The 27,705-nt window shown below is 38.1% G+C and overlaps 1 protein-coding gene across 1 annotated transcript in view; it reads left to right on the forward strand.

Annotated features, from left to right (window-relative positions):
* Positions 1–325: 325 nt before the first annotated feature.
* Positions 326–27,705, forward strand: part of SLC35B1 (solute carrier family 35 member B1) — a 100,123-nt gene continuing 72,743 nt past the window's right edge. The window contains exons 1-6 of the mRNA XM_053700151.1: positions 326–396; positions 908–1,114; positions 1,779–1,882; positions 2,561–2,691; positions 6,329–6,359; positions 7,714–7,874. Of these exons, the coding sequence (XP_053556126.1) occupies positions 963–1,114; positions 1,779–1,882; positions 2,561–2,691; positions 6,329–6,359; positions 7,714–7,874 (579 nt within the window). The 5' untranslated portion in view covers positions 326–396; positions 908–962. The remainder of the gene's footprint in view (positions 397–907; positions 1,115–1,778; positions 1,883–2,560; positions 2,692–6,328; positions 6,360–7,713; positions 7,875–27,705) is intronic.

Raw genomic sequence — 27,705 nt, forward strand, 5'->3', positions numbered from 1 at the left:
GGAAATTAATTTATTACGCTAAACTTAGATTTAGCCCCATATAAAACCCTATACCAAATGTGCTAAAATAATGTATGGCTGAGAAAATAATTTTAAACGCTAAAAAAAAGATTTGACACACAAGGCTTAGCAGCGAAGAGGTTAACACTGACTAGCACTTGTATTTAATAGAATATTGTACTATCATAATAAAAGCTTGTATTGGGGCTACAGCTTCATCTTAGTCTACGGCACAGAGACCCAGGGAATAAATTCCGTCTGTTTTAGTTTATTACACGTGTATTCCACCTTAGCCAATCAACAAGCTCCACATGAGTTTACATCACACAGTATGGAGACGCCTACATGCGAGGACCCAAGCACTGAAGTTAGAGTGCTTATGGCGCCTGTTTGAATGTAAATGTTGTGTTATTAATTTGTGTACTTCTAAATAGCTTGCACGTCCTCAGAAAGTATGTAATATGACGTATATTTTCCATGAATATAAAACTTTAAGCTCGTGTTTACATTTGTATTTGTATTACTACTTGTTAGTGAACAGACGCAACAATATTATAACAAATGGTAACGAAACAAAAGCGGCTTTGAAAACAATGTAAACTGTAACATACTACGCTAAAAAGATAAAGTTTTATCTGGTCGCCACGGCAACGGTCTTGCAATATAATTTTACAACTCAACTGGGGTGTAACAATATGTCTGCCGTTCATCTGTGTGATAGCAAAATGTATGAGAGTACAACTATGGCCACCAGCAGATTTAATACTACTTTATTAGTAGGCGATACTTGATACTATTTTAGATCAACTCCTTAATTACACGCATTTGTATTATAGTTGCTACAAAAAAGTGTACTTTAAGTATTATTATTTTTTTATCCTTACACTACACCTATTTCGTCCGGCAGTGAGACACTTAGCCCTAACCGGGGTCCTTTATTGGTGGGTGCGCGCTGCGGGTGCATGAGGTCCCCGGTAGAGCGGGATGTGCGGCTGGAGGTGCCGGTGACAGGAGGAACGGGAGGTGGAATGGAGTCAAGTGGACTAAGGTTGCTGGTCTGCTTCTTTGGCGTGTTTGTGTGCTATTTTTATTATGGAATTCTACAAGAAACTATGTAAGTACTTATGTGTGTCATGTCTTCTAGGTGTATTTTACAGTATGATAGGGTTGTAACTTGTCACCCAGCTGGTATTGCACGGGAGCACAGGCAACTAGTTTTTTTTTATTTATTTTTTTGATTGGGGGTATTTATATTATACGATACATTTATCCAGAGGCTCAGCTTCCTCGTGTGCTTGACTTATCTAGTATTATTAAAACTGCTGCACTTGCTGCATTCTGCTGTGCTACACATTGTTTTTTTTGTTTTTGTTTTTTTTTTAACTTAAACAGTAATAGTACCAATTAGTAATGCTTTACTTATTGTATATATGTAACTGACAGATATTCACTTTGATGTCATTCTTTAGATTTTATCTATACTATAGATGTAGCCTTCAAAATAATGTATGAGTGCGCTCATAAGCTTAAGATACGGAAAATGATTTATTATAAACATCAGTTACAATAAGTATAGTGGTATGATAATACACAAATAAAATTGGACGTCTCCCAATATAGTTCTAAATGCACTTGCACTAATACAATAAAGTTAAAAAGAAGACAATACACATGTTAAAATATCAGGTGTCTTTGCAATAGATGTAGCCTTTCCATGTAATTTATTTCTTCATACATTGATGTACAGGGATCACAAAAGCTAAACTCTTGTCTTGCAGAACCCGTGGGAAATATGGGGAAGGGGAGAAGCAAGAAAAGTTTCGATTCGCACTGTCGCTGGTTTTTGTTCAGTGTATCATTAATGCTTTGTTTGCCAAATTGTGTAAGTATTATATACAGGGAAAACAAAGAAATTCTATCCTAAAGAATATACATTTTCATTGCATGGTTCCTTTTAAATGTAGTGACTGGTTCAGTGGCGTATTTTGGTTTTGTGCTGCCCTAGGCATTCCAAAGTCTGCTGCCCCCGCATACCATAATATTTTTTGGTCAGGGAGTAACATTATTTTTTATTTTTTTCATGGCATTTCCAAACTAAATGTTCACAAGGACTTGCAAAAAACTTGCATATACACACACACCCACATACACAGTTATACATACAAATCTATCTATTGCTACAGTATATATACAAAACAAAAAAACAAACCCAGATTTCTTGATACAATACATCCACAAACACAGTACAAAGTGCTGAAAGCTTACATAACTAAAGGCAATAGCTAGCTAAAAAAAATGAAAGGTTCAAAGTTACCTCTAATTTGTAAGCTCCGTGGACAGTCTCTTGTTATACCCCCTAGAATGTAATCTCCTTGGTCAAAATATCTCATTATATACCTATATAAAACTTCTTAAACATATAGTCTCAAAAAGTACGTCCCACCCCTCCAATCTGCTGCCCTAGGCCAGTGCCTTGTTTGCCTAGGCCAAACAACGGCCCTGCTTTGGATCCTTATGGTTATTCTGATCACGACTTTTATTCTAATTTCTTTCTTTTCAGTGATCCATTTCTTTGACTCAGGGAAGGCAGATCGCACACAGAGCTGGCTCTATGCTGCCTGTTCCCTGTCCTATGTTGGAGCCATGGTGTCCAGCAATTCAGCACTCCAGTATGTCAACTATCCCACACAGGTGAGACACTCTGCTAATATCGACAATGGCAGGTTCCCTTCAAGGAGCACTAAACGCATTCTGTAAGGTTCATCAAATTTCAGCTTTATATCTGAAAATGTGTATATATATATATTATTTTTTTTTTGCTCTTTTCCCTTTTCACTGATTTTGCTGTTTCCCAGAAAAAAGTTACTCTTGCTACTCATCCACAACCCGGTACATGTATATGTTATATGAACATGCTTTTCATGTATTTAGGGGATTTTTTAAATATTTTGTTTTTGTTTTCCTTCAAGTTCTGTAGTTTTCATACCTATATATGTAGATATCTGGAGGTGGTCAGGAACATGCTTTGTGAAGCTGCACTGCAGATATCATGGCCTGTTGTGAGCACACACTGATGCACAAGATGTTGCTGAGCTACTCCTAAATTCACTTGTCCATTGAGAGTTCTTATGGTACTTGTGCAAGCTCAGTATAAATTATCTGCTTCCTGGTTTACTGATATATATCTTCTTGACCAGAGAGAAAGAAAAATCTCTCTACATACAATGTTAAACAACCTTCTAATTTACTTCTATTATTTAATTTGCTTCCTTCTCTTGTTATCCTTTGCTGAACATTTTATCTAGGTAAGCTCAGGAGCAGCAAAGAACATGTTCTAGCTGCTGATTGGTTGCTGTGTGTGTGTGTGTGTATATATATATATATATATATATATATATATATATATATATATATATATATATATATATATATATATATACGCCGTTTGTCATTGGCTCACCCATGTGTTCAGTTACAAACCAGTAGTGCACTGCTGCTCCTTCAACAAATGATACCAAGAGAATAAAACACATTTGATAATAGAAGTAAACTTTTTTCATGGCATTTCCATACTAAATGTTCATAAGTTTAACATTGTATGTTCTACCTAAATCATGAAATACATTTTTTGTTTTTTTTTATTTCCCTTTAAGGAATTTGTCTAGCTGTCATCTCTCCGTTTAGGAATTTCACTGTTCAAATGGTGCAGTGTTACTTTAGACATTCATGAGCACAAACTGATATCTCCCTAAGCCTAAAAACAGCCCAACACCACTCTCTTTTAGAAATGGAAGTTCTACAGTTTCAGATATGGAGTCTTGTTCCTTTTTATAATTGTCAAATGAAGTCAGTAACTTCTCCATGAGATGATATGTATATTTTTGTTTGATGTGGTAGCTGAGCCCTTAATATACCTAATGACATGATATATGATCCTGCTGGAGACTTTTGTGAGCTGATGTGATTTTTCCCTTGGTTGTCACAGTGATCAGTCATTGAAACTTTTTGTTTATATGAATTGGGGTGTGTCTTCCCTTACAACAGAATTATATATATATATATATATATATATATATATATATATATATATATATATATATATATATATATATATATATATATATATATTAATTAATATTATTTTTTAATGCCTCCTTCTATATTTTCTTAACAGTGAAGATTACCTTGCAGCCTTGACATTTATTTGTAGGTCTCATATTTTTCTGAAAAAGGTGATTAATAAAATGTTTGTTCACGTCTCAAAAATCCTGTTCTTACTTAATAAAATACAAAAATATGCTGATCGGGAGTAATAACTGATGTAAAAAAACATGGCATTGTGTTGTTTAAACAATTATTTTATTGGTGTAGTTTTATATTTGGGGGGTTGAGTGCAGGCGGTACTTTCAATTTGTCTGCTCAGCAGTAAGGGAAAAAGGGTCATACATTAAATGTGCATTTCAATTTGAAATATAAGCATTTTATTTCATTATTCTTCCATTAGCAAAAATGCTTCTGTTAAAAGCTATGGCTGTTTTTTTTTGTGTGGCATACGCACATATGCTGTGAGGACTTGTGCACCAGTATTCAAGCATCATACTTGCTCAGAGATTTAGCAGTGGTCTATATGACACAAATTACATCTTCAGAATCAAGGCATGCAACCGCCAGCTATCTGAGCAGACATGTTGTTTGAATATTGGTGTGGGAGCCCTCACAGGATATGTGCGTATGCTGCTTAAAAACATTAATAACTTTTTACCAGAAGTATATTGCAAAAAAAAGCCTATATTTCAAATTGAAATGCATCCATGCACATTTTATTTTTTGGTCTTTCTATCCATTTTAAATAGGTCAAAATGGAAAGTGTTTGTTTGTTTTTGACATTTTTGCTTCAAACAAAACATAATGAATTGCAATTTTTATCCCAGCGTTTGCTTTTTCAGTTTATTCTACTTTTACCTATAAACAAAATGACTATTTGGCTCCTAACATGTGTAGCTGATTCTTAAAGTGAAAGTAAATCCTAGCGTTTTTCAAATGTTAGGATTGACTATTGAATCAAATAAAGAGGACTTTCATTCATGTATAAGATACTTCATGTAGGAAGCTCCTTTATTTGATTTAACCAATCACAGTTTTTAGCTGCTACAGCAGCCCACGGCTAAAAAATTTTTTTTACTAAGAGGTGACATTTTCACCTCTTAGCCAATAGCCGTGCGGTAAATCCGGATTGGCGCCCATGGGAGCCGGATTTACTGCACGGCTATTGGCTAAGAGGTGAAAATGTCACCTCTTAGCAAAACATTTTTTTAGCCGTTGGCTGCTGTAGCAGCTAAGAACGCTGATCAGTTAAAACAAATAAAGGAGCTTTCTACATGAAGTATCTTATACTTCATGAATAAAAGTCCCCTTTATTTGTTTCAAAAGTCAGTCCTAGCATTTGTAAAACGCTAGGATTTACTTTCACTTTAAAGAGACACTCAAGTCAAAATAAACTTTTATGATTCAGATAGAAAATGCAGTTTTAAGACACTTTCAAATTTACTTCCATTATCAAATTTTGCACAATCTTTTTATATGCACACTTTCTGGGAAACAAAATCCTACTGAGCATGTGCACAAGCTTACAGGGTATACGTATACTAGTTTGTGATTGGCTGATGTCTGTCACATGATACAGGGGGTCCGGAAAATTAGATAAAAAAAATACTGCTTATTTGACAATTAGATTAGGTGTTAAATCATTGTCTTTTTTTATTATGCACTTGTAAATTATGCAATTCTACTGCATTGAGTGGTCCTTTAACTTTTAATTGGTATTTAAGTTTCAAATAATGTCCAGTTCTAGGAATTGTTCTGTACATATAAAAATGGTTCCCTTCTATTTTAAGGTGTATTTCTGTTTTTTATATTGGGAATAGCACAAGAGACAATGTTTCATGTCCTTATAAATACCCAGTGATCCAGTTAGCTAATCGGTACCATGTTATGTGAGTTTGACAAGTGTAGGCGCATGCATTCTTTTGTAAGATGAGTTGTCATCCTTTTAGAAAATTGAATTTCACTTCCTTTATGATTAGATGTTTAATCACTACCCATGTTTTGCATAAATTACAGCATAGTGCAAGGTTTACAATTGTTTTTAATTTAGACATTTTTATTAATATTTGTATAGAACATTAAACGGTAGAACAATGGTGTGTTTAAAATGTTGAAGAAATAATGACGCCCATTATGGTCACCATTTATGTTGTGTAAATGACAAAACAAATTGGAGAACCATAAGTGCATAAAATCTTTAGTAAATCTGTTGTTTATTTTATAGGTTCTGGGGAAGTCCTGTAAACCTATTCCAGGTGAGACATACAGCTGGGAACCAGTTGCCAGGTTCTGCAGCTATTTACTGCTTGTAACACATTTATGCTTAATTTCAATGAATTGCCTTTTTGTTGTCTTTTATTGTTGTAAATGTGATAGTTCCTACACTGTTACTGAAAGGTAGGCACTGTGAAACGTTCATATTCAGCATTTGATATGGTCATCGGCAGAAACATTTTGGCTATTTTCGGTGTAACAGTGCAATGTACAAATATCTGCGCAAATCCAGATAATAGATGCCAATGCTGCTGCCTGCAGCCATATGCAGCATTTGTTTCGTAAAATAAATGTCAAATATGAATATTTGCCCATGCCTACTGAAAGGGGCTTGTATATGATTCACCCCTAACAGGCCATGTTCTAATTCCCTGCTTGCTTGGTTAGTTGCTAACTCACTGTGACCGAATCGCCTGTACTCAGGAAGGGAAATCTTTAGAATCTGGTGACATTTGAGAAATGCTGGTATAAAGTTGAAGCTGGGTAAGTGCCATGTAAAGTGTGTATCACTGGGAAACAGTGTCAGAGACTTGCCAGTTATAGAGCCAAAGTGAAATATTATAAGGAAAATGTCATGATGTGCCAGGTAAAGTGTTCTATACCCAAGAAATGAGCCTGATAAGCTGCGCATGTGATGAATTTTACTTACCTTATCATGTTACCTGACATATTACTAATGAACCATATGTGTGTTTGGGGTTTCTCTAATTTGCTTTATTTTATTATTTGTTGTATGTATATGTATTTTTTTTTTTATCTGCTAAAGTAGACAACCCAAAGTATTGATCTAGGTTTATTTGATGCCACTATTTGGCCGCCAAATATGATCACATAAAAAAAAAAAAAATAAACTTTTTCAAAAATGTTGGGTTTGTTTCTTACTGAAATTACTTACACACAGCTATTGCAGTTATAAGACACATGGTTGTAAAAGCTTCTCTGTGATCCCCCTTCGTTCAGAAACAGTAGACATACATGGCTTTGCAATTAGTTTTTCGAAATTGGAAGGCCGCTACTTGTAGCTGTGCACGACAATTTGCTGTAGTTTAGGGATTACCCTTCCACCCCCTGATCCCTCCCAAACAGCTCTCTTTCCTCTCCCCTACACTGGTCACCACTATCTTAGGTACTGGCAAATAGTCTTCCAGTATGCAGTTTAGGGCTTTTATTTATTTGTGTTTAAGTATTTGTGAAAAGGGTAATGCTTTCTGTTTGTGGAATACAGTGATTTTTGGTGGTTATAGTTATCCACATTAATTGCAGCTTGTTTCATCCTTCAGAATAAAATGTATTAAAGTTACAAAACAAATGTCAGTATGTTTCTTTTCTTTACAGTGATGCTCTTGGGAGTAACAGTTTTGGGAAAGAAATATTCACTCACCAAGTACATGTGCGTCCTGCTCATAGTGATAGGCGTAGCTCTATTTATGTACAAGCCGAAGGGTAGCAGTTCCGGTGCTGATGATCATGTGTTTGGCTACGGTGAACTACTGTTGGTGAGTGAGGCGGGAGGAAGACTGACTGTGTTTAGATAATTTTACTTCCCAGTGGTTTTACTGTTTTGTAACCACTATCATGTGTCAGCTTAAAATTGTTTTTTTTCCCAGGAATCTAATTTAAAGATTTATTTTGTTTCAGCAATGTACTGCATACGCTGCAGCAGTTAAGGGCTGTATATATTTAAAAGTCAGCTATGCAAGTAGATGTTTAGTACACCTACTGAGAATATGTTTATTAACATGGCTGTACAACTAGCTTTTTCACATAGAAAGATATGTTTGCTTCTTCAGCTATTATTACTCAAGATCTTTCATTGGATGATATTGGCAACTTGCTCAGAAAAAAAGTTGGCTTATTCAGCACAGGTTCATTAATTTATATCCATGACAAAGCTTGTAAATACATTTTGCTCATGCTTAGATGAAAGAGAAAAAGGATTGCTAAAAAAATGACTGAACATTTGTCTCTTTATTTTACTGGTAGTTAACCCTTTAATGACCACAGCACTTTTCCATTTTCTGTCCGTTTGGGACCCAGGCTATTTTTACATTTTTGCGGTGTTTGTGTTTAGCTGTAATTTTCCTCTTACTCATTTACTGTACCCACACATATTATATACAGTTTTTCTCGCCATTAAATGGACTTTCTAAAGATACCATTATTTTCATTATATCTTATAATTTATTATAAAATATGAGGAAAAAATGGAAAAAAACACACTTTTTCTAGCTTTGACCTCCAAAATCTGTTACACATCTACAACCACCAAAAAAATCCCATGCTAAATAGTTTCTAAATTTTGTCCTGAGTTTAGAAATACCCAATGTTTACATGTTCTTTGCTTTTTTTGCAAGTTATTGGTCCATAAATACAAGTAGCACTTTGCTATTTCCAAACCACTTTTTTTCTTCAAAATTAGCGCTAGTTACATTGGAACACTAATATCTTTCAGGAATCCCTGAATATCCATTGACATGTATATATTTTTTTTAGAAGACATCCCAAAGTATTGATCTAGGCCCATTTTGGTATATTTCATGCCACCATTTCACCGCCAAATGCGATCAAATAAAAAAAAAAAAATTGTTCACTTTTTCACAAATTTTTTTTCACAAACTTTCGGTTTCTCACTGAAATTATTTACAAACAACTTATGCAATTATAGCATAAATGGTTGTAAATGCTTCTCTGCGATCCCCTTTGTTCATAAATAGCAGACATATATGGCTTTGGCTTTGCTTTTTGGTAATTAGAATGCTGCTAAATGCCACTGCGCACCACACGTGTATTATGCCCAGCAGTGAAGGGGTTAATTAGGGAGCATGTAGGGAGCTTCTAGGGTTAATTTTAGATTTACTGTAGTGTAGTAGACAACCCCAAGTATTGATCTAGGCCCATTTTGGTATATTTCATGCCACCATTTCACCGCCAAATGCGATCAAATTAAAAAAAAAACGCTAAATTTTTCACAATATTAGGTTTCTCACTGAAATTATTTACAAACAGCTTGTGCAATTATGGCACAAATGGTTGTAAATGCTTCTCTGGGATCCCCTTTGTTCAGAAATGGCAAACATATATGACTTTGGCGTTGCTTTTTGGTAATTAGAAGGCCGCTAAATACTGCTGCGCATCACACGTGTATTATGGCTAGCGGTGAAGGGGTTAATTAGGTAGTTTGTAGGGAGCTTGCAGGGTTAATTTTAGCTTTAGTGTAGAGATCAGCCTCCCAAACAGCTCCCTTCCCTCCCCCACCCCACAATTGTCCCCGCCATCTTAAGTACTGGCAGAAAGTCTGCTAGTACTAAAATAAAAGTTTTTTTTTTAAATTATTTTTTAGCATATTTACATATGCTGCTGTGTAGGATCCCCCCCTCCCCCTCTGCATTATTGGGTGCCATCTTGGGTACTGGCAGCTGTCTGCTAAGTACCCAGTTTGCAGAAAATGTTTTTTTTTTTTCTTTTTTTTTTTTTTTCTGTAGTGTAGCTTCCCCCCCCCCCCCCACAGACCAACCCCCACACCTTGATTGAGTTATTTTTTTAAAACTTTTATTCCCCTTTTTGTTGCACTTTTATTAAACTTTCTTCTGTAGTGTAGCGGTTCCCACCCGCTCCCTCCCCGTGCACGCGCCCGCCCCCCCGGTCATCCCCGCCCACGATCCCGCCCCCCTCCACATCACCAGGGCCAACGATGGCCGCCTCCCACACCGGCTCCCACCCACCAACGAAGTAAGCCACCGATCTCCGGTGCAGAGAGGGCCACAGAGTGGCTCTCTGCACCTGATCGCTTAAAAAGATTATTGCAGGATGCCTCCATATCGATGCATTACTGCAATAACCGGAAAGCAGCTGGAAGCGAGCAGGATCGCTTCCAGCTGCTTTCCACACCGAGGACGTGCAGGGTACGCCCTCAGGCGTTAACTGCCTTTTTTTTTGAGGACGTACCCTGCACGTCCTCGGTCGTTAAGGGGTTAATTTGTATACATTGTGCCCTGACTTATAGTAAAGTGATGAAAGGTGTTGTATTTGTATTATTACAATAAACAGTTTATTACAAGCCAAGCACATACCACACCAGTGAGAACAAACAGTGAGAACAAACTTGTTCTCACGTTGCTTAAAAGAAAGTATTTATTTCATGTAATTGGCAAGAGTCCATGAGCTAGTGACGTATGGGATATACAATCCTACCAGGAGGGGCAAAGTTTCCCAAACCTCAAATGCCTATAAATACACCCCTCACCACACCCACAATTCAGTTTTACAAACTTTGCCTCCTATGGAGGTGGTGAAGTAAGTTTGTGCTAAGATTTCTACGTTGACATGCGCTTCTCAGCATTTTGAAGCCCGATTCCTCTCAGAGTACTGAGATCCTGCCTCAGAAGTATCTGTTGGAACTTTGCTGCCTGATTCCGGTTCTACTAAAGCTAAGTGCATTATATTTCCGAATGTCATTTATATTGGTTATCATGATAAACTTTTACATTCAGATATTGTGTCCATCAGTAAATAGTACATTGCCTGTTGTTGTTCCTTCAACTTTTAATGTACATGTTATACCTATGAAATTTAAAGAATTTATTACTGATTCTATTCAGAAGGCTTTGTCTGCTATTCTGCCTTCTAATTAATATAAGGTCTTTTAAAACTTCTCATAAGGTTGTTGAAATTTCTAATGACTGACATCATAATGAATTATCCTACTCTGATGAGGATCTATCTGATTCAGAAGATCCTTCCTCAGATATTGACACTAACAAATCTACTTATTTATTTAAAATGAAGCATTTTTGTTCTTTGTTAAAGAAGTGTTAATTATTTGGATATCGTGGGAACTAGTCCTCTTGATATTAGAACTAGTAAATTATGTTTTTAAACCTCCTGTGGTTACTCCAGAGGTTTTTTCCTGTTCCTGATGCTATTTCTGTTATGATTTCTAAGGAATGGAATAAGCTGGGTATTTCTTTTATTAGTTCTTCAAGGTTTAAAAATTATATCTTTTTACCAGCAATTTCTATAGAGTTTTGGGAAAAGATCCTCAAAGTTGATGGGGCTATTTCTACTCTTGCTGAACATACCTTTATTCCTATAGAAGATAGTACTTAAGTTCCTTTAGATAGGAAACTTGAATCTTATATAAGGAAGCTTATTTATATTCAGGTCGTCCCAGGCCTGCAATTTTTTTGGCTGATGTTGCAGCTGCATCAACATTTTTGTTGGAAATTAGCGCAACAAGAATTGAATTCTGATTTATCTAGCATTGTTCGCTTACTGCAACATACTAATCAGTTCTAATGCCATTTTTTTTATATCATCAAGATGGGTGTTAGATCTATGTCTTTAGCTATTTTTAGCTAGAAGAGTTTTGAGGCTTATATTTTGGAATGCTGATATAACTTTTTAAGTCTAGATTGCTATCTCTTTCTTTCCAAGGTAATAAGAGATATTTTTGTCAAATAAGGAACAAAAACCTAATCCTTCCCTATGGAATCTGTTTCCAATTGGAAACCTTCATTAATTGGAATAAATCCATCCCATTTAAGAAACCAAAAGCCAGCCCCTAAGTCCGCATGAAGGTGCGACTCATTCCAGCTCAGCTGGTAGGGGGCAGATTTAGTTTTTTTTCAAGTATGTTTGGATAAATTCTGTCCAAAATCAATGGTTTCAGAGTATTGTCTCTCAGGGGTATCGAATAGGATTCTGAGTAAATCCTCCTGTAAGAAGATTTTTTTTCTCTCACGCATCCCAGCAAATCCAGTTAAAGCTCAGGCTTTCCTGAAGTGTGTTTCAGACCTGGAGTTCAGGGGTAGTCATGCCAGTTCCTTTTCAGGAGCAAGGTCTGTGGTTTTATTCAAATCTATTCATTGTCCCAAAGAAGGAAATTTCATTCAGACCAATTCTGGATCTGAAAATTTTGAATCGTTATGTAAGAGTACCAACTTTCAAATGGTTACTTTAAAGACTGTTCTGCCTTTTATTCAGCAAGGACATTTTAGGTCCACAATGGATTTGCAGAATGTATACTTTCATATTCCGATGATTCATTCAGATCATTATTAGTTCCTGAGATTCTCTTTTCTAGACAAGCATTACCAATTTGTCGCTCTTCCATTTGGACTAGCAACCGCTCAAAGAATCTTTTTTTTAAAGGTTCTAGGTGCCCTGCTTTATGGAAACTTGAGAAAGGGCTTAGTGTTAGCCCGAAACGTTGCTTTACTGGTCCCTGTATGCAAAATAAAGGTTATTTTGCTCACCACAGCTGGAGACAACTCTTTCTACTTGGATTTATTTGGGTTTGGTAAGCCTTCTCCGTGCTCCTGTGAGCAGTGGGTGCTGTATTCAATTTGCTCCTTTCTGTTTTTTTCACAGAAAGATTGCTAAACTTCCTTATAATATTCACTGTTTTGTACAGGCTTTAGTTCGTGTTAAGCCTGTCATTGTATCAATCTCTTCACCTTGGAGTCTTAATTTGATTTGAGGGCTTTACAGGCTCCTCCATATTGAGCCTATGCATTCTTTGGACATTTATCTACTTTCTTGGAAAGTATTGTTCCTTTTGGCCATCTCTTCTGCTAGAAGAGTTTCTGAGCTATCTGCTCTTTCTTGTGAATCTCCTTTTCTGATTTTTCATCAGGATAAGGCGTATTTGCGGACTTCATTTACATTTTTTTCTAAGGTTGTGAATTAACAACATTAGTAGATAAATTGTTGTCCCTTCCTTGTGTCCTAATCCTAAGAATACTTTGGAAAGATCCTTACATTCTTTGGATGTGGTGAGAGCTTTGAAATATTATATTGAAGCTACTAAAGATTTCAGGAAGACTTCTAGTCTATTTGTTATATTTTCTGGTCCTAGGAAAAGTCAGAAGGCTTCTGCTATTTCCTTGGCTTCTTGGTTAAAGCTTTTGATTCTCCAGGCTTATTTGGAGTCGGGTCAGGCCCCGCTACAGAGAATTACAGCTCATTCTACTAGATCAGTCTCCACTTCGTGGGCTTTTAAGAATGAAGCTTCAGTTGATCAGATTTGCAAAGCAGCAACTTGGTCCTCTTTGCATACTAAATTCTACCGTTTTGATGCATTTGCTTCTTCAGAAGCAGTTTTTGGTAGAAAAGTTCTTCAGGCAGCTGTTTCAGTTTGATTCTGCTGCTGATGTTTTAAGTTTTTCTTGTCTTTTAAAGAATAAACTTATATTTCTTCTATAAGGTACGACGAGTCCACGGATTCATCCTTTACTTGTGAGATATTATCCTCCTGCTAACAGGAAGTGGCAAAGAGCACCACAGCAGAGCTGTCTATATAGCTCCTCCCTTAGCTCCACCCCCAGTCATTCTCTTTGCCTACTCCAAGTACTAGGAAGGGTAAAGTGAATGAGGTGATAAAATATTAGTTTTTAATTTCTTCAAGCAAGAGTTTTTTGTTTTAAATGGTACCGGTGTGTACTATTTACTCTCAGGCAGCAGATAGATGAAGACTTCTGCCTGGAGGATGATGATCTTCGCATTTGTAACTAAGATCCAGTGCAGTTCCCACAGAGGATGAGGAGTACAGGAAACTTCAGTGTGAGGAACGTTTTCATGCTATACAGCAGTGAGGTATGTTCAGTCATTTTTTCTGGAGAGACTGTGTATTTCAGAAAGGATGACAGTATCCCCATGAGGGAAAAGGTAAGCAGCAATCCTAAGAGCTACTAAGCTTGCATAAGGGACAAATTAAAAAATGGTTGACACTGAGTTTTGAATGTTTGTGGGCAAACGTTTTATGAACTGGGAGTGATGTTAATGTTTTGTGGGCAATAACGTTTTTGGGCAACTTTATTGAGGGTACACTTGGCTTATTTTTTTGGGTCTCAGAACCCACATGGCTAGTTTAAAACCGCTCTGGTGCGGTTCTTTGAGGCTGTAGAGACATCGAGTGAGATGGGCGGGGCCTATTTTCGTGTCTCAGATGCGCAGTTGTTTTCACTCGGCAAACGGCAAGCTCCAACTCCTGAGGGCCCTGTGAATGTTTTGGGCCAAAATACCCCATATTTACTATCCCTGAGGGCAGGTAAGCGCCACAGCAGGGCTGTGGCAAGGTGCTGGGGGTGTTTTTTTCCTGATTTAGGCCTCATTTCAATCCGGTTTGCACAATAAAGGGTTAAATGTTGTGGGGCAAACTTAACTACACATTGAGTCTGCATGCAATAATTTGAAAAATTTGGTGCATTTTAAAGCAGTTTTGCAGAACGTTTATGCTTTTTTTGCACTGAAAGGTCAATAAATTGCAAAGAACATATTTTAGCTACTAAAAGTATGTCGCAGGATGATTCTCAGTCAGAAGGGAATCAGGTTATGCCATCTAATTCTCCCCAAGTGTCACAACCATTAACGCCCGCACAAGCGACGCCGAGTACTTCTAGTGCGTCTAATTCTTTCACCCTGCAAGATATGGCCGCAGTTATGAATACTACCCTCACAGAGGTTTTATATAAGCTGCCTGGGTTGCAGGGGAAGCGCAGTAGGTCTGGTGTGAGAACAAACGTTGAGCCCTCTGACGCTTTATTAGCCATATCCGATGTACCCTCACAATGTTCTGAGTTGGGGGTGAGGGATTTGCTGTCTGAGGGAGAAATTTCTGATTCAGGAAAGATGTTCCCTCAGACAGACTCGGATATGACGGCTTTTAAATTTAAACTAGAACACCTCAGCTTATTGCTCAGGGAGGTTTTAGCGACTCTGGATGATTGTGACCCTATTGTAGTTCCAGAGAAATTGTGTAAAATTGACAGATTTCTAGAGGTTCCTGCCTACACTGATGTTTTTCCGGTCCCTAAGAGGATTTCGGACATTGTTACTAAGGAGTGGGATAGACCAGGTATTCCGTTCGCTCCCCCTCCTACTTTTAAGAAAATGTTTCCCATATCAGACACCATGCGGGACTCGTGGCAGACGGTCCCTAAGGTGGAGGGTGCTATTTCTACCCTGGCTAAGCGTACAACTATACCTATTGAGGACAGTTGTGCTTTCAAAGATCCTATGGATACAAAATTAGAGGGTTTCCTAAAGAAAATATTTATTCATCAGGGTTTATAGCGTGCTATAGGTTGCAGAAGAAAACCCTGATAAATAAATATTTTCTTTAGGAGACCCTCTAATTTTGTATCCATAGGATCTTTGAAACCACAACTGTCCTCAATAGATATAGTTGTACGCTTAGCCAGGGTAGAAATAGCTCCCTCCACCTTATTTTCTTTAGGAAATATTTATTCATCAGGGTTTTCTTCTGCAACCTATAGCGTGCATTGTTTCTATAACTACTGCAGCTGCTTTTTGGTTCGAGGCTCTGGAGGAGGCTCTTCAGGTTGAGACCCCATTAGATGATAATCTAGATAGAATTAGGGCTCTCAAGCTAGCTAATTCTTTCATTACAGATGCCACTTTTCAACTGGCTAAATTAGTGGCAAAGAATTCAGGTTTTGCCATTTTAGCGCGTAGAGCGTTATGGCTTAAGTCCTGGTCTGCTGATGTGTCATCAAAATCTAAGCTTTTAGCTATCCCTTTCAAGGGTAAGACCCTATTCGGGCCTGAAAGAGATAATTTCAGACATCACTGGAGGGAAAGGCCATGCCCTTCCTCAGGATATGACAAATAAGATGAGGACCAAACAATATAATTTTCGTTCCTTTCGACACTTCAAAGGTGGTCCCTCTACCTCTTCCCCTGCTGCAAAGCAAGAGGGGAATTTTGCTCAATCCAAGTCAGTCTGGAGACCTAACCAGACTTGGAACAAGGGTAAACAGGCCAAGAAGCCCGCTGCTGCCACCAAGACAGCATGAAGGGGTAGCCCCCAATCTGGGACCGGATCTAGTAGGGGGCAGACTTTCTCTCTTTGCTCAGGCTTGGGCAAGAGACGTTCAGGACTCCTGGGCTTTAGAAATTGTTACCCAGGGGTATCTTCGAGATTTCAAAGATACTCCTCCAAGGGGGAGTTTCCATCTTTCTCAATTGTCTGTGAACCAGACAAAAAGAGAGGCGTTCTTACACTGTGTAAAAGACCTATATACCATGGGAGTGATCTGCCCAGTTCCGAAAACAGAACAGGGGCAGGGGTTCTACTCCAATCTGTTTGTGGTTCCCAAAAAAGAGGGAACCTTCAGACCGATTTTAGATTTCAAGATCCTAAACAAATTCCTCAAGGTCCTATCCTTCAAGATGGAGACCATTCAGACTATTTTACCAATGATCCAGGAGGGTCAATATATGACCACCGTGGACTTAAAGGATGCGTATCTACACATCCCTATCCACAAAGATCATCACCAGTTCCTCACGTTTGCCTTTCTGGACAAGCATTACCAGTTTGTGGCTCTTCCCTTCGGATTGGCCACAGCTCCCAGAATTTTCACAAAGGTGCTAGGGTCCCTTCTGGCGGTTCTAAGGCCGTGGGGCATAGCAGTGGCGCCTTATCTGGACGATATCTTAATTCAGGCATCGACTTACCAACTAGCCAAGTCTCACACAGACATCGTGTTGGCTTTTCTAAGATCTCACGGGTGGAAGGTGAACGTAAAAAAGAGTAAACTTATCCCCCTCACAAGAGTTCCATTCCTGGGAACTCTGATAGATTCGGACATGAGAATTTTTCTGACGGAGGTCAGGAAATCCAAAGATTTTAACCTCCTGCCGAGCTCTTCATTCCATTCCTCGGCCGTCAGTGGCTCAGTGTATGGAGGTAATCGGACTAATGGTAGCGGCAATGGACATAGTTCCGTTTGCTCGCTTGCATCTCAGACCACTGCAACTATGCAGGCTCTAACAGTGGAATGGAGATTATGCAGATTTATCTCCTCAGATAAATCTGGATCAAGAGACGAGAGACTCTCTTCTTTGGTGGTTGTCACAGGATCATCTGTCCCAGGGAATGTGTTTCCGCAGGACAGCATGGGTCATAGTGACGACGGACGTCAGCCTATTGGGCTGGGGTGCAGTCTGAATTCCCTGAAAGCACAGGGTTTGTGGAATCAGGAGGAGGCTCTCCTCCCGATAAATATTCTAGAACTGAGAGCGATATTCAACGTGCTTCAGGCGTGGCCTCAGCTGGCTTCGGCCAGATTCATTAGATTCCAGTCGGACAATATCACGACTGTAGCATATATCAATCATCAGAGGGGAACAAAGAGTTCTCTAGCGATGATAGAGGTTACCAAAATAATTTGATGGGCAGAGACTCACTCTTGCCATCTATCAGCAATCTATATCCCAGGAGTGGAGAACTGGGAAGTAGATATTCTAAGTCATCAGACTTTTCATCCGATGGAGTGGAAACTCCATCCGGAGTTTTTTGCACAATTGATTCAGCAATGGGGCACCACAGAATTGGATCTGATGGCGTCTCGTCAGAACGCCAAACTTCCTTGTTACGGGTCCAGGTCAAGGGATCCTCAGGCAGTACTGATAGATGCTCTAGCAGTACCCTGGTCGTTCAACCTGGCTTACGTGTTTCCACCATTTCCTCTCCTTCCTCGTTTGATTGCCAGAATCAAACAGGAGAGAGCTTCAGTGATTTTGATAGCAGCTGCGTGGCCACGCAGGACTTGGTATGCAAACCTGGTGGACATGTCAGCTCTTCCACCATGGACTCTGCCACTGAGACAGGACCTTCTGATTCAAGGTCCGTTCCAGCATCCAAATCTAGTTTCTCTGCGGCTGACTGCTTGGAGATTGAACGCTTGATTTTATCCAAGCGGGGTTTCTCCGAGTCGGGCATAGATACCTTGATTCAGGCTTGAAAGCCGGTCACTAGGAAAATTTATCATAAGATATGTCGTTAATATCTTTATTGGTGTGAATCCAAAGGCTACTCATGGAGTAAGATCAGGATTCCTAGGATTTTGTCCTTTCTCCAAGAAGGATTGGAGAAGAGGCTATCAGCTAGTTCCTTAAAGGGACAGATATCTGCTTTATCAATTCTACTGCACAAGCGTCTGGCAGATGTTCCAGACGTTCAGTCGTTCTGTCAGGCTTTAGTTAGAATCAAGCCTGTGTTTAAACCTGTTGCTCCGCCATGGAGTTTGAATTTAGTTCTTAAAGTTCTCCAAGGGGTTCCGTTTGAACCCATGCATTCCATAGATATTAAGCTTCTATCTTGGAAAGTTCTGTTTTTAGTTGCTATCTCTTCGGCTCAAAGAGTTTCTGAACTATCTGCATTGCAATGCGACTCGCCTTATCTTGTTTTCCATGCTGATAAGGTGGTTTTGCGTACCAAACCTGGATTCCTTCCTAAAGTTGTTACTAATAGGAATATCAATCAGGAAATTGTTGTTCCTTCTCTGTGTCCTAATCCTTCCTCTAAGAAGGAGCGTCTGTTGCACAACTTGGACGTGGTTCGTGCTTTGAAGTTTTACTTGCAAGCAACCAAAGATTTCCGTCAAACATCTTCTTTGTTTATTGTCTATTCTGGAAAACATAGAGGTAAAAAAGCTACGGCTACCTCTCTTTCTTTTTGGCTGAAAAGAATCATCCGTTTGGCATACAAGACTGCTTACCTGATAAATTAATTTCTTCTATGGTACGACAAGTCCACGGCCCGCCATGTCATTTTAAGACAGATTATATTTTTTGATTTTAAACTTCAGTCACCTCTGCACCTTGTAGTTTCTCATTTTTTCTTCCTGTACCTTCGGTTGAATGACTGGGGGGTGGAGCTAAGGGAGGAGCTATATAGACATCTCTGCTGTGGTGCTCTTTGCCACTTCCTGTTAGCAGGAGGATAATATCCCACAAGTAAAGGATGAATCCGTGGACTCGTCGTACCATAGAAGAAATTAATTTATCAGGTAAGCATAAATGTACTTTTTGGGTTGTGGATTATTTTTTCAGCGGAAAATAGCTGTTTATTTTTATCCCTCCCTCTCTAGTGACTCTTGCGTGGAGTTCCACATCTTAGGTATTGATATCCCATACGTCACTAGCTCATGGACTCTTGCCAATTACATGAAAGAAAACATAATTTATGTAAGAATTTACCTGACAAGTTAATTTCTTTCATATTGGCAAGAGTCCATGAGGCCCACCCTTTTTATGGTGGTTATGATTTTTTTGTATAAAGCACAATTATTTCCAAATTCCTTTGTTGATGCTTTTTACTCCTTTCTTTATCACCCCACTACTTGGCTATTCGTTAAAATGAATTGTGGGTGTGGTGAGGGGTGTATTTATAGGCATTTGAGGTTTGGGAAACTTTGCCCCTCCTGGTAGGATTGTATATCCCATATGTCACTAGCCCATGGACTCTTGCCAATATGAAAGAAATTAATTTATCAGCTAAGTTCTTACATAAATTATGTTTTATAAATGTATTTAAAGTGCTTTTTTTATGGATATTACTGGGCAGAATACAACACCTTTTTATGTGACAGTTGTCCATTTTAGCCAGTGAGCAACAGTTAACTAGGTGCCCATTGCACCTCTTTTTTCACTTTAGCCCCTTTAGTGCTGAACCATCTCCATTCACACCCATGTGCTAATGGTGTTTAGAACACAATGTATTTACCCTTTAAGCTAACCACATAAGTCATGCTCAACAGAAAATAACTTTAGTTTGCAGACAAAATGTAATATTTGAAAGCACTTCCAAATGAAATGCAAAAAAAATAAAAATAAAACCTTTCTATTATTTCCCAAATATTTCACACATTTTATTGTCCAACATTTAGCATCAGTTCACCTTACCAAAATACCAAGATTTTTTTCTTTCTTATATCTATACTGTTAATTAACAATTAATTATAGTTGCATCAAAAATCCTTCTATATATCATTTCACAAAATATATTTTTGTATTCACCCAGTTTCTCCTATTTGTTTTGACTCATGTATATGAAACACAGATCTGTGAGCCCTTACACAACAAAATAGGGCTAGAAGTTGTTACCAGCGGATCTAGTGATTGGCATAGTAATAATGGACATGAGGCACCTTATTTCTTATATGAAAAAAAAGAGAAAATGGACTCTCTTGAAGAGGTGCGCAATGATAAGAAACTAGTTGAAATGAAGATGATCTTGAGGCAGAAAACAGAGGCGCCTTATGGGACAGTATCGCTCAGCAAAAAAGAAAAAATAGTATAGCAGCCCAGAGCGAGGGTACTCGCAAAAGTAGCGGCATAAACGTATGCCTCACAGCGCAGGACGGGACCTTAGTCGCCCGACAGACACACAAGCTGGATTAGCACGAGGAATCCGAGACCCAATCGGCAGCAGCTAGCAGGACCACGTCACAGGGGAGCTGTCCGTGAATCACCCAATCACCGGCCTTGGCAGTATGATGGACAGGTTGGCGAGCCAACCGAATAACGTCAAACGTAGAGCAGGAATATCAGAAACTCAAAAGTTTATTAAAAAACATAAATAAAAGTTTAAAAAATATGCAGCAATAAGCAACGCGTTTCTTGACCCTCCGGTCGTTTCATCAGGCTTATAATGAACATTGATATCCTGCTCTATTTGACAAAGAAGTGGACCAATCGCAAGCCGACCTACATGCACACCCCTCCCTTATCCAGTAGGAGAGCTCCCAAATGGAGTTATCTAGGCCAATCGCAAGGATCCTGTAAGTGAGGCGTGTTCAGGTAGTGCGAGCCGTGATGGATGTGAATAACCCATAAGTAATAGTAACATTAATAATACGATATAGCATACTCTATCATATATGATTCTAATATAAATCTAAAAGCAACATAGTCAGTGACCATTATTTGATACACAATAAAAACATATGTGTTAAAAATATATATATACAAAAGGTCTTAAATGATACGATATAGCCTACTTTGCAAAATATGATTCTGATATAAATCTAAAGTCAACATAGTCAGTGACCATTATTTGATACACAATAAGAACATATGTGTTAAAAATATATATACAAAAGTCTTAAATAATATTACAAAAGTTAATAGTGATAATGAAGATCTAAATCAATATGTCTATAATAAAACCAGAAAAAAGAAAGAAATCCTAACCAAAAATATACTGCTTTCACTGGGATGCTGATTGGGTATCTGCAGAGTTTGTGCTATAAGGATATATATATTGAAATCTGCTTAACACAGCAAATTAAAAATACAAAATACATAACTCATAATAAAATCGTAACACTTTTTTAGAAAAAACATTAAACATCATATGGCTCATAAATATTAATTCATATGGTATGATACAAATAGATGACTTTTGTACTAGAAATATATATAAATCTTAATCTAAATTGAATGTGAAAACAAATCTTAGGTAAAAGAGGGACCCTAGTCAGGCTCAGACAGAGGGAAACGATTAAAGGGATGCTAATGAAAAGCAGCCAAATCTACACATAACTTTAAGCCATCAGGGTGCATACTCTTCAGCATGTGAATCCAATAGGTCTCCCTCTGTCTGAGTCTGAAGAATCGATTATATAAATGGGACTTGGGTATAAGTTCAATAGGGATCACAGAAAAGCAATTAATATCACCATTGTGGACATCATTACAATGTCTCGAAACACTATGTAGTCTCTAATTTTTCTTCATATTTCGTTGGTGTTCAGACCATCTTGTGCTGAGGCGCCTACATGTGCGCCCAACATATTGCACCCCACAAATACACGTAAGTAAATATACTACGTAATTCGAGGCGCAAGAAGCATGGCCAATGATAGTATAAGATTTGTTGGTGACACTAGACTTATAGCTCTTTTGTTTGTCACCAATAAATTTACACATCTTGCATCTGGTTGATCTACATTTGAACAAACCAGATTGTGATAGAAATTATGCAGATTTAACACTAGATGGCAGTTGTCTGTGTTTCACTACCTTGCTTGGAGCTAACAGTGTTTTAAGAGTAGGGGCCCTTCTGTAAACTACTTTTGGTCTGTTCCTTATTAGTTTGCTCAAGATAGGGTCCTTGAGCAAGATGTTCCAATGTTTAGTCACAATTTGTTTGATTAGATTGTGATTACAGTTAAACTGGGTTATAAATAAAGGGTCCTTATTTATATCGTTGGTATTTGCTCCTGACTGTTTAATGGAGTTAGAGAAATATTTATCTCTATCGTTATTTTTTGCCCTTGAATAACCATTTTCAATAATGTGCAGGATAGTTTTTTTCCCTAAACGTTCTTTCAAAACCACACTCTGAGACTCGAAGTCAGATAAAGAGCTGCAATTGCGGCGAACTCTTTTGAACTGACCATAAGGTACATTTTGTTTCCAGGGATGATAGTGACAACTCCTAAAATCTAAATAACTGTTGCAATCTACTGTCTTAAAGAAGGTGGTACTGGTAACTTTCCCCTCAGTAAAACAAAGGTTCAGATCCAAATATACAGTTGATTTTTCATCTATAGAGCTTGTGAAAGTTAGACCCCTATCATTGGAGTTTAAATGGTCAACAAACAGATTGGCAGAAGACTGCTCACCCCTCCAAATAAAGATAAGATAGTCTATATATCTGCCATAGAATACCAGGCTCGCCCCAAATGTATTGTTGTTCAAATGAACCCATGAACAGATTCGCGTAGCTGGGGGCGAACCTGGTACCCATGGCAGTTCCTCTAGTTTGGAGGAAAAATTCATCCTAAAACACAAAATAATTGTGTCTCAGGATAAAAGAAATAAGATCAAGTAGAAACTTTCTTTGGGACTCTGGTAGATAGAAATCCTGCTCTAAATACTCAGACAGCCAACAGGCCAAGTTCGTGAGGGATATTCGAATAAAGAGCCTGGACATCACATGTTACCCAAATCATATCAGGTGTAATGCAATATGATTCCAGCTTTTGGAGTAGATCAGTTGAGTCCCGAATATAGGATTCCAAACCCAAAACATATCTCTGTAAAAAATGGTCCACATATGAGGACACATTATCAGTCAAACTACCGATCCATGCTATTATTGGCCGGCCCGGTGGGCACAAACAATTCTTATGCACCGTTGGAAGGTGGTAATAAAAAGCCTGATTAGGTTCAATGGGGACCAAATATTCTTTTTCCTTCTTCAAGAATATACCCTCCTCAAAAGCAGACTCTATAATATCTTTGAGAATAGATATATATCTAATAGTCGGGTCTGAATTAAGTTTCACATAATATGCAGTGTCGTGTAATATCTTTCTAGCCTCCAATAGGTAGTCATCTAAATCTTGAAGGACCACTCCTCCACCCTTGTCGGCCTGACTTTTATAACGAGGGATTTATTACTTTTCAGTCCTAGCAATGCTCTTTTCTCATTAGGAAACAAGTTATCCTGGCTAAAGTTTCTTTTTGATATTTTCTCAAAGTCATCACTAACTAGTTGCCTGAATATTTCAATATGTGAATTGTTAGTAAGCTGTGGCATAAAGTTAGACTTATTTTTGAATGATGTGTGTATGTAACCATCACATAGTTGATCAATCAAAGAGTCAGGTTCATATGTGGGAATTATTTGTTGTCTAAGTCTCCCTTCCATAGAGTTAGTTATAATGGGCCTCATTGTGTTATTTTTCAGAGTTTTTTCAGCAAAATAGTTCTGCATAGACAATTTTTGTGTGAATTGAATTAAATCAACGAAAAGTGAAAAGACATTATGTTTGTTAGTCGGACTATAGGAAAGGCCCTTGCCTAGGACCCGTATCTCATCACTTGTTAAAGTGTGTGATGATAAGTTGAAAATGCCTTTGCTCAGGGTCTGTAGTCGTGCCTCTTTGAGGGCTGTGCCTCTTCCTCTACCCCCTCGTTTCCGTGGGGTCTTTTGCCTTTTGGGGGGCAGTGAGGGAGACCACAGGCTCTAGGTAACTGGCAATTGTTTTCTGTTTCCACAACGGTTGTCTGGGACCTGACTCTAAAAAATGTGGGGAAGAGTTGTTGGTAGAAGGCCCTGCTTGGTTTGTATTATTGTAATGGGAACTCAAATTAGAATTAGGATGGCGATTATTTTCAGTGTGATGTTGGACAGTGTCATTATTAACCACTGGTCTATTATGAATCTGCCGACGATCAATGCCATTATTGACCACTGGTCTATTATGAATGTGCTGACGATCAGAGGGGGGAGCCTCTATGTTATGCCAAGAGCCTTGATTTTTAGCAAAATGACCTCTTACATGGCCAGATTCTTGGCTCGGGGAAGGATAATTAAAATGTACCAAGTTTGTGTTTGGTGACGATTCCTATTGGCATTGGACCTAGTACTATATGATTTGTAGTCTGAGGTATGTGGTTTAGAGTGATAATGGTCATAATTATGGCCTCTAGCTCCCGATTGGTCATTATGGTTATAATGTTGTCTATATGTTGAATAAATGGAATTCGGGGGTTGTTTTTTATTATGGTACTCATAGTGTCTGGGGAAATTATAATGCTGGGGTTGCCTCCTATTTTGGTATTCAAGGTGTCTGGGGAGATCCTGATTAGGCTCATCATAGTTATAACCATTATCCCTATAATGATATGTATTTTGAACATAATTTTTATTTTGATTAGAGACAGTGTTCCTATTTTTATTTTTGTTTTTAGAATAGTTAACCACTGTCCAATCATCATTTCTACCCTTATAATCACCTGTTAAAGGTGTCTCGGGACGATTAACTCTTTGTTGAATCTCTTGTTCTACCACTCCATGGGGGCCTGGTGTATTCGGTTTTTTATCTTTATTTTTATTATAAGTATGTATTTGACCCTTCTGATAGTCTTCCTCATCTCTCATAAGTTTGCGATTTTTTTTTTTATAGCCATAAGTTCTTTTTGGAAAGACTGTTTTTTCTAGAACCATAGAATTTAATTCATCATACAGTCTGGAATTTTTAAATTTATCCAGACAATTCTGAATGGAGTCTATTTCTTTAGATGTGTGTTCAACCAATGCTTTCCTATGTGCAATTAAGATATTCATGAGTGGTCGAACAGACATGCAAAGCTTCTTCCCATTTGGTGTTCAGGGCCAACAATCTTAACCCGCGTGGTATTTGTTTTTTATCTAAATATTTTTGCAACATCTCGGCATCCAACCAATGCCTACATTCTATATTGATTGAATCCTCTAGTTTTGCAAATAATGCATTAAAGGGACAGTCAACACTTACTTTAACATGTTTTTATATTGAAAATAACAAAACGGAGGTCCGCCTACACTATACCCCTCCTGCCTTGCCGCCTTGCTTCTGTCCTAATCAGCGGCGCTAACTACTCTAATACCCGGTAAATATGGATGCCGGACTCCCCCCACCATTACGTAGCTGCCTTCTTCTTCAACTGATAAGCAAATCAGAATCCAGTCCTCGGACTGAAATTGCACGCGCTTGCAATTTCTGTCCGATGCCTGGATTCTGATTTGCTTATCAGTTGAAGAAGAAGGCAGCTACGTAATGGTGGGGGGAGTCCGGCATCCATATTTACCGGGTATTAGAGTAGTTAGCGCCGCTGATTAGGACAGAAGCAAGGCAGCAAGGCAGGAGGGGTATAGTGTAGGCGGACCTCCGTTTTGTTATTTTCAATATAAAAACATGTTAAAGTAAGTGTTGACTGTCCCTTTAATAGATAGGTTTTCTATATTATTTTCTGTATTAGCAGCAGGACAGATGGATTCAACATGTGAGACCAGCATTAGCCTCTTATTGGTCCTTTCACTCATGGAAAACATTGTCTAATTACTAGTCAGAACAAATGTGAATAAATAATCTATTCTGTGTAATTACTGTGAAAGTGAGAGTAACAATATTTCACTAATAAAATAATAGTGATGTGCATAATAACAAACTGCTGTTGGAAAAATAAAAAGAATCTAATCCACAATAAGAAAAAATAATAATAAAATGTCAGATCAGATAAAACTGTCAGACCAGATAAGACTAATTATACAGGCTGAACTAGAAAATAATTTAGTTGCTAAAAAATATCTAATCTGTCCAACTTATGAAAAGTGCCCAATGTGGCAGACAAATACTTAATCGAAGTAAAATTTAGTATACCTATAATATATATGTAATCAAGTGTATTAAAATGTGTTAAAAATATTATCAAGATAAATATAAAGTGACAGTGTAAATATAAAAATCAGCTGTTGCTAATCAATATATAAAAGAATTAACAACAAATATAACACAATACTAGTGAATGACATATAAAATACCAGTGTTAAAAAAAGAGAGCAAAAAATAATGAAAAAATAAAATATAAAATCTCAATAAATTCTGATAGTAGTCATAAATTAGCAATAGAACAATAATCAACAAATGCTAATAGTGATGGCAAGACATAAACAACACTCTCAGCAGGAAATATATATATTTCTTATGTTTCTATGGTGAGGCAATAATAAAGACCTCCTTCAAAATGACCAGAACCGCCAAAATAAAGCCAGTACTGTGGGTCTTATTGTATTGTCGGTCAGCTGGCAGCTGGATGGACACAGGATAACTCATTTGAAAGAGGAGTATTGCTGCTTTCAAATAAGTGGTCTAAAGATTGAGGATGGGGGTAGTATAGAGGATACCCCATTCCCTGATAATGTTCCATATCCCTGTGGTTCTGTTATGTGATCACTGTTAACATGTGATCCACGTGATAACCACCTGGATATGTGACCCCTCTTTTAAAAGCAGGGCTTCTTCCTCTTTGAAAAGAGAGGCCAGTTGCACTCTAGTTCTTCTTTTAGGTTGGTCTCTCTTTTTTTTTAAAGCATAGAGCACCGTAAATGTTGACAAATGACTACAATTTCTATGGCACTCGCCTGCGGGATATGAGAATTCCTTATTTGAAAATGAGTAATCCTCTTTTTTCATAGGAGTGGTATTGGTTGTATGTGTGTTTTATGCTGCCCTAAGGTGATAAAGGGCTCCTTTGGAGCCAATGCCCCTTATGCAGTAAATATCTTTCCAAACTGGTGTCTCATACCCCTTAATGTTATTTTGCAGGGAATAGGGGCTGTAAAGGTGCCCTTCCTCCTGTCAGACAATGCAGTGGTGATCATCTGAAAATAAGATGGGGTATGACCATTCTCTCTTTCACATGAAGTCTTTCAATCCCTTTACATCCTATTTAAATAAAGATAGGGGCTCTACAATAGCCCCAGTGCTCCACCACTAGAAATTACCTTGTTTTTAGGGGGGCAATTGCCACTGTTTTTAATGGTGCTCAGCTACAACATAGGGGGCAAGTGATCCCTCATTTGAATGACAGCATTTTTCCCTGCAAGTGGTCTTGGAGCTAAGAAATGGACATTTACACCCCAGCCACAGACTCAAATACAACACAATCCCTGCATTAGCATTGAAGTCCTTGCTTACTGTGACATCCACTCATACGCACGTAGTGATGCCACGTGGAGTAATG

This window comes from Bombina bombina, chromosome 1 (genome assembly GCF_027579735.1).
Source record: "Bombina bombina isolate aBomBom1 chromosome 1, aBomBom1.pri, whole genome shotgun sequence".
NCBI classification, from domain to species: Eukaryota; Metazoa; Chordata; class Amphibia; order Anura; family Bombinatoridae; genus Bombina; species Bombina bombina.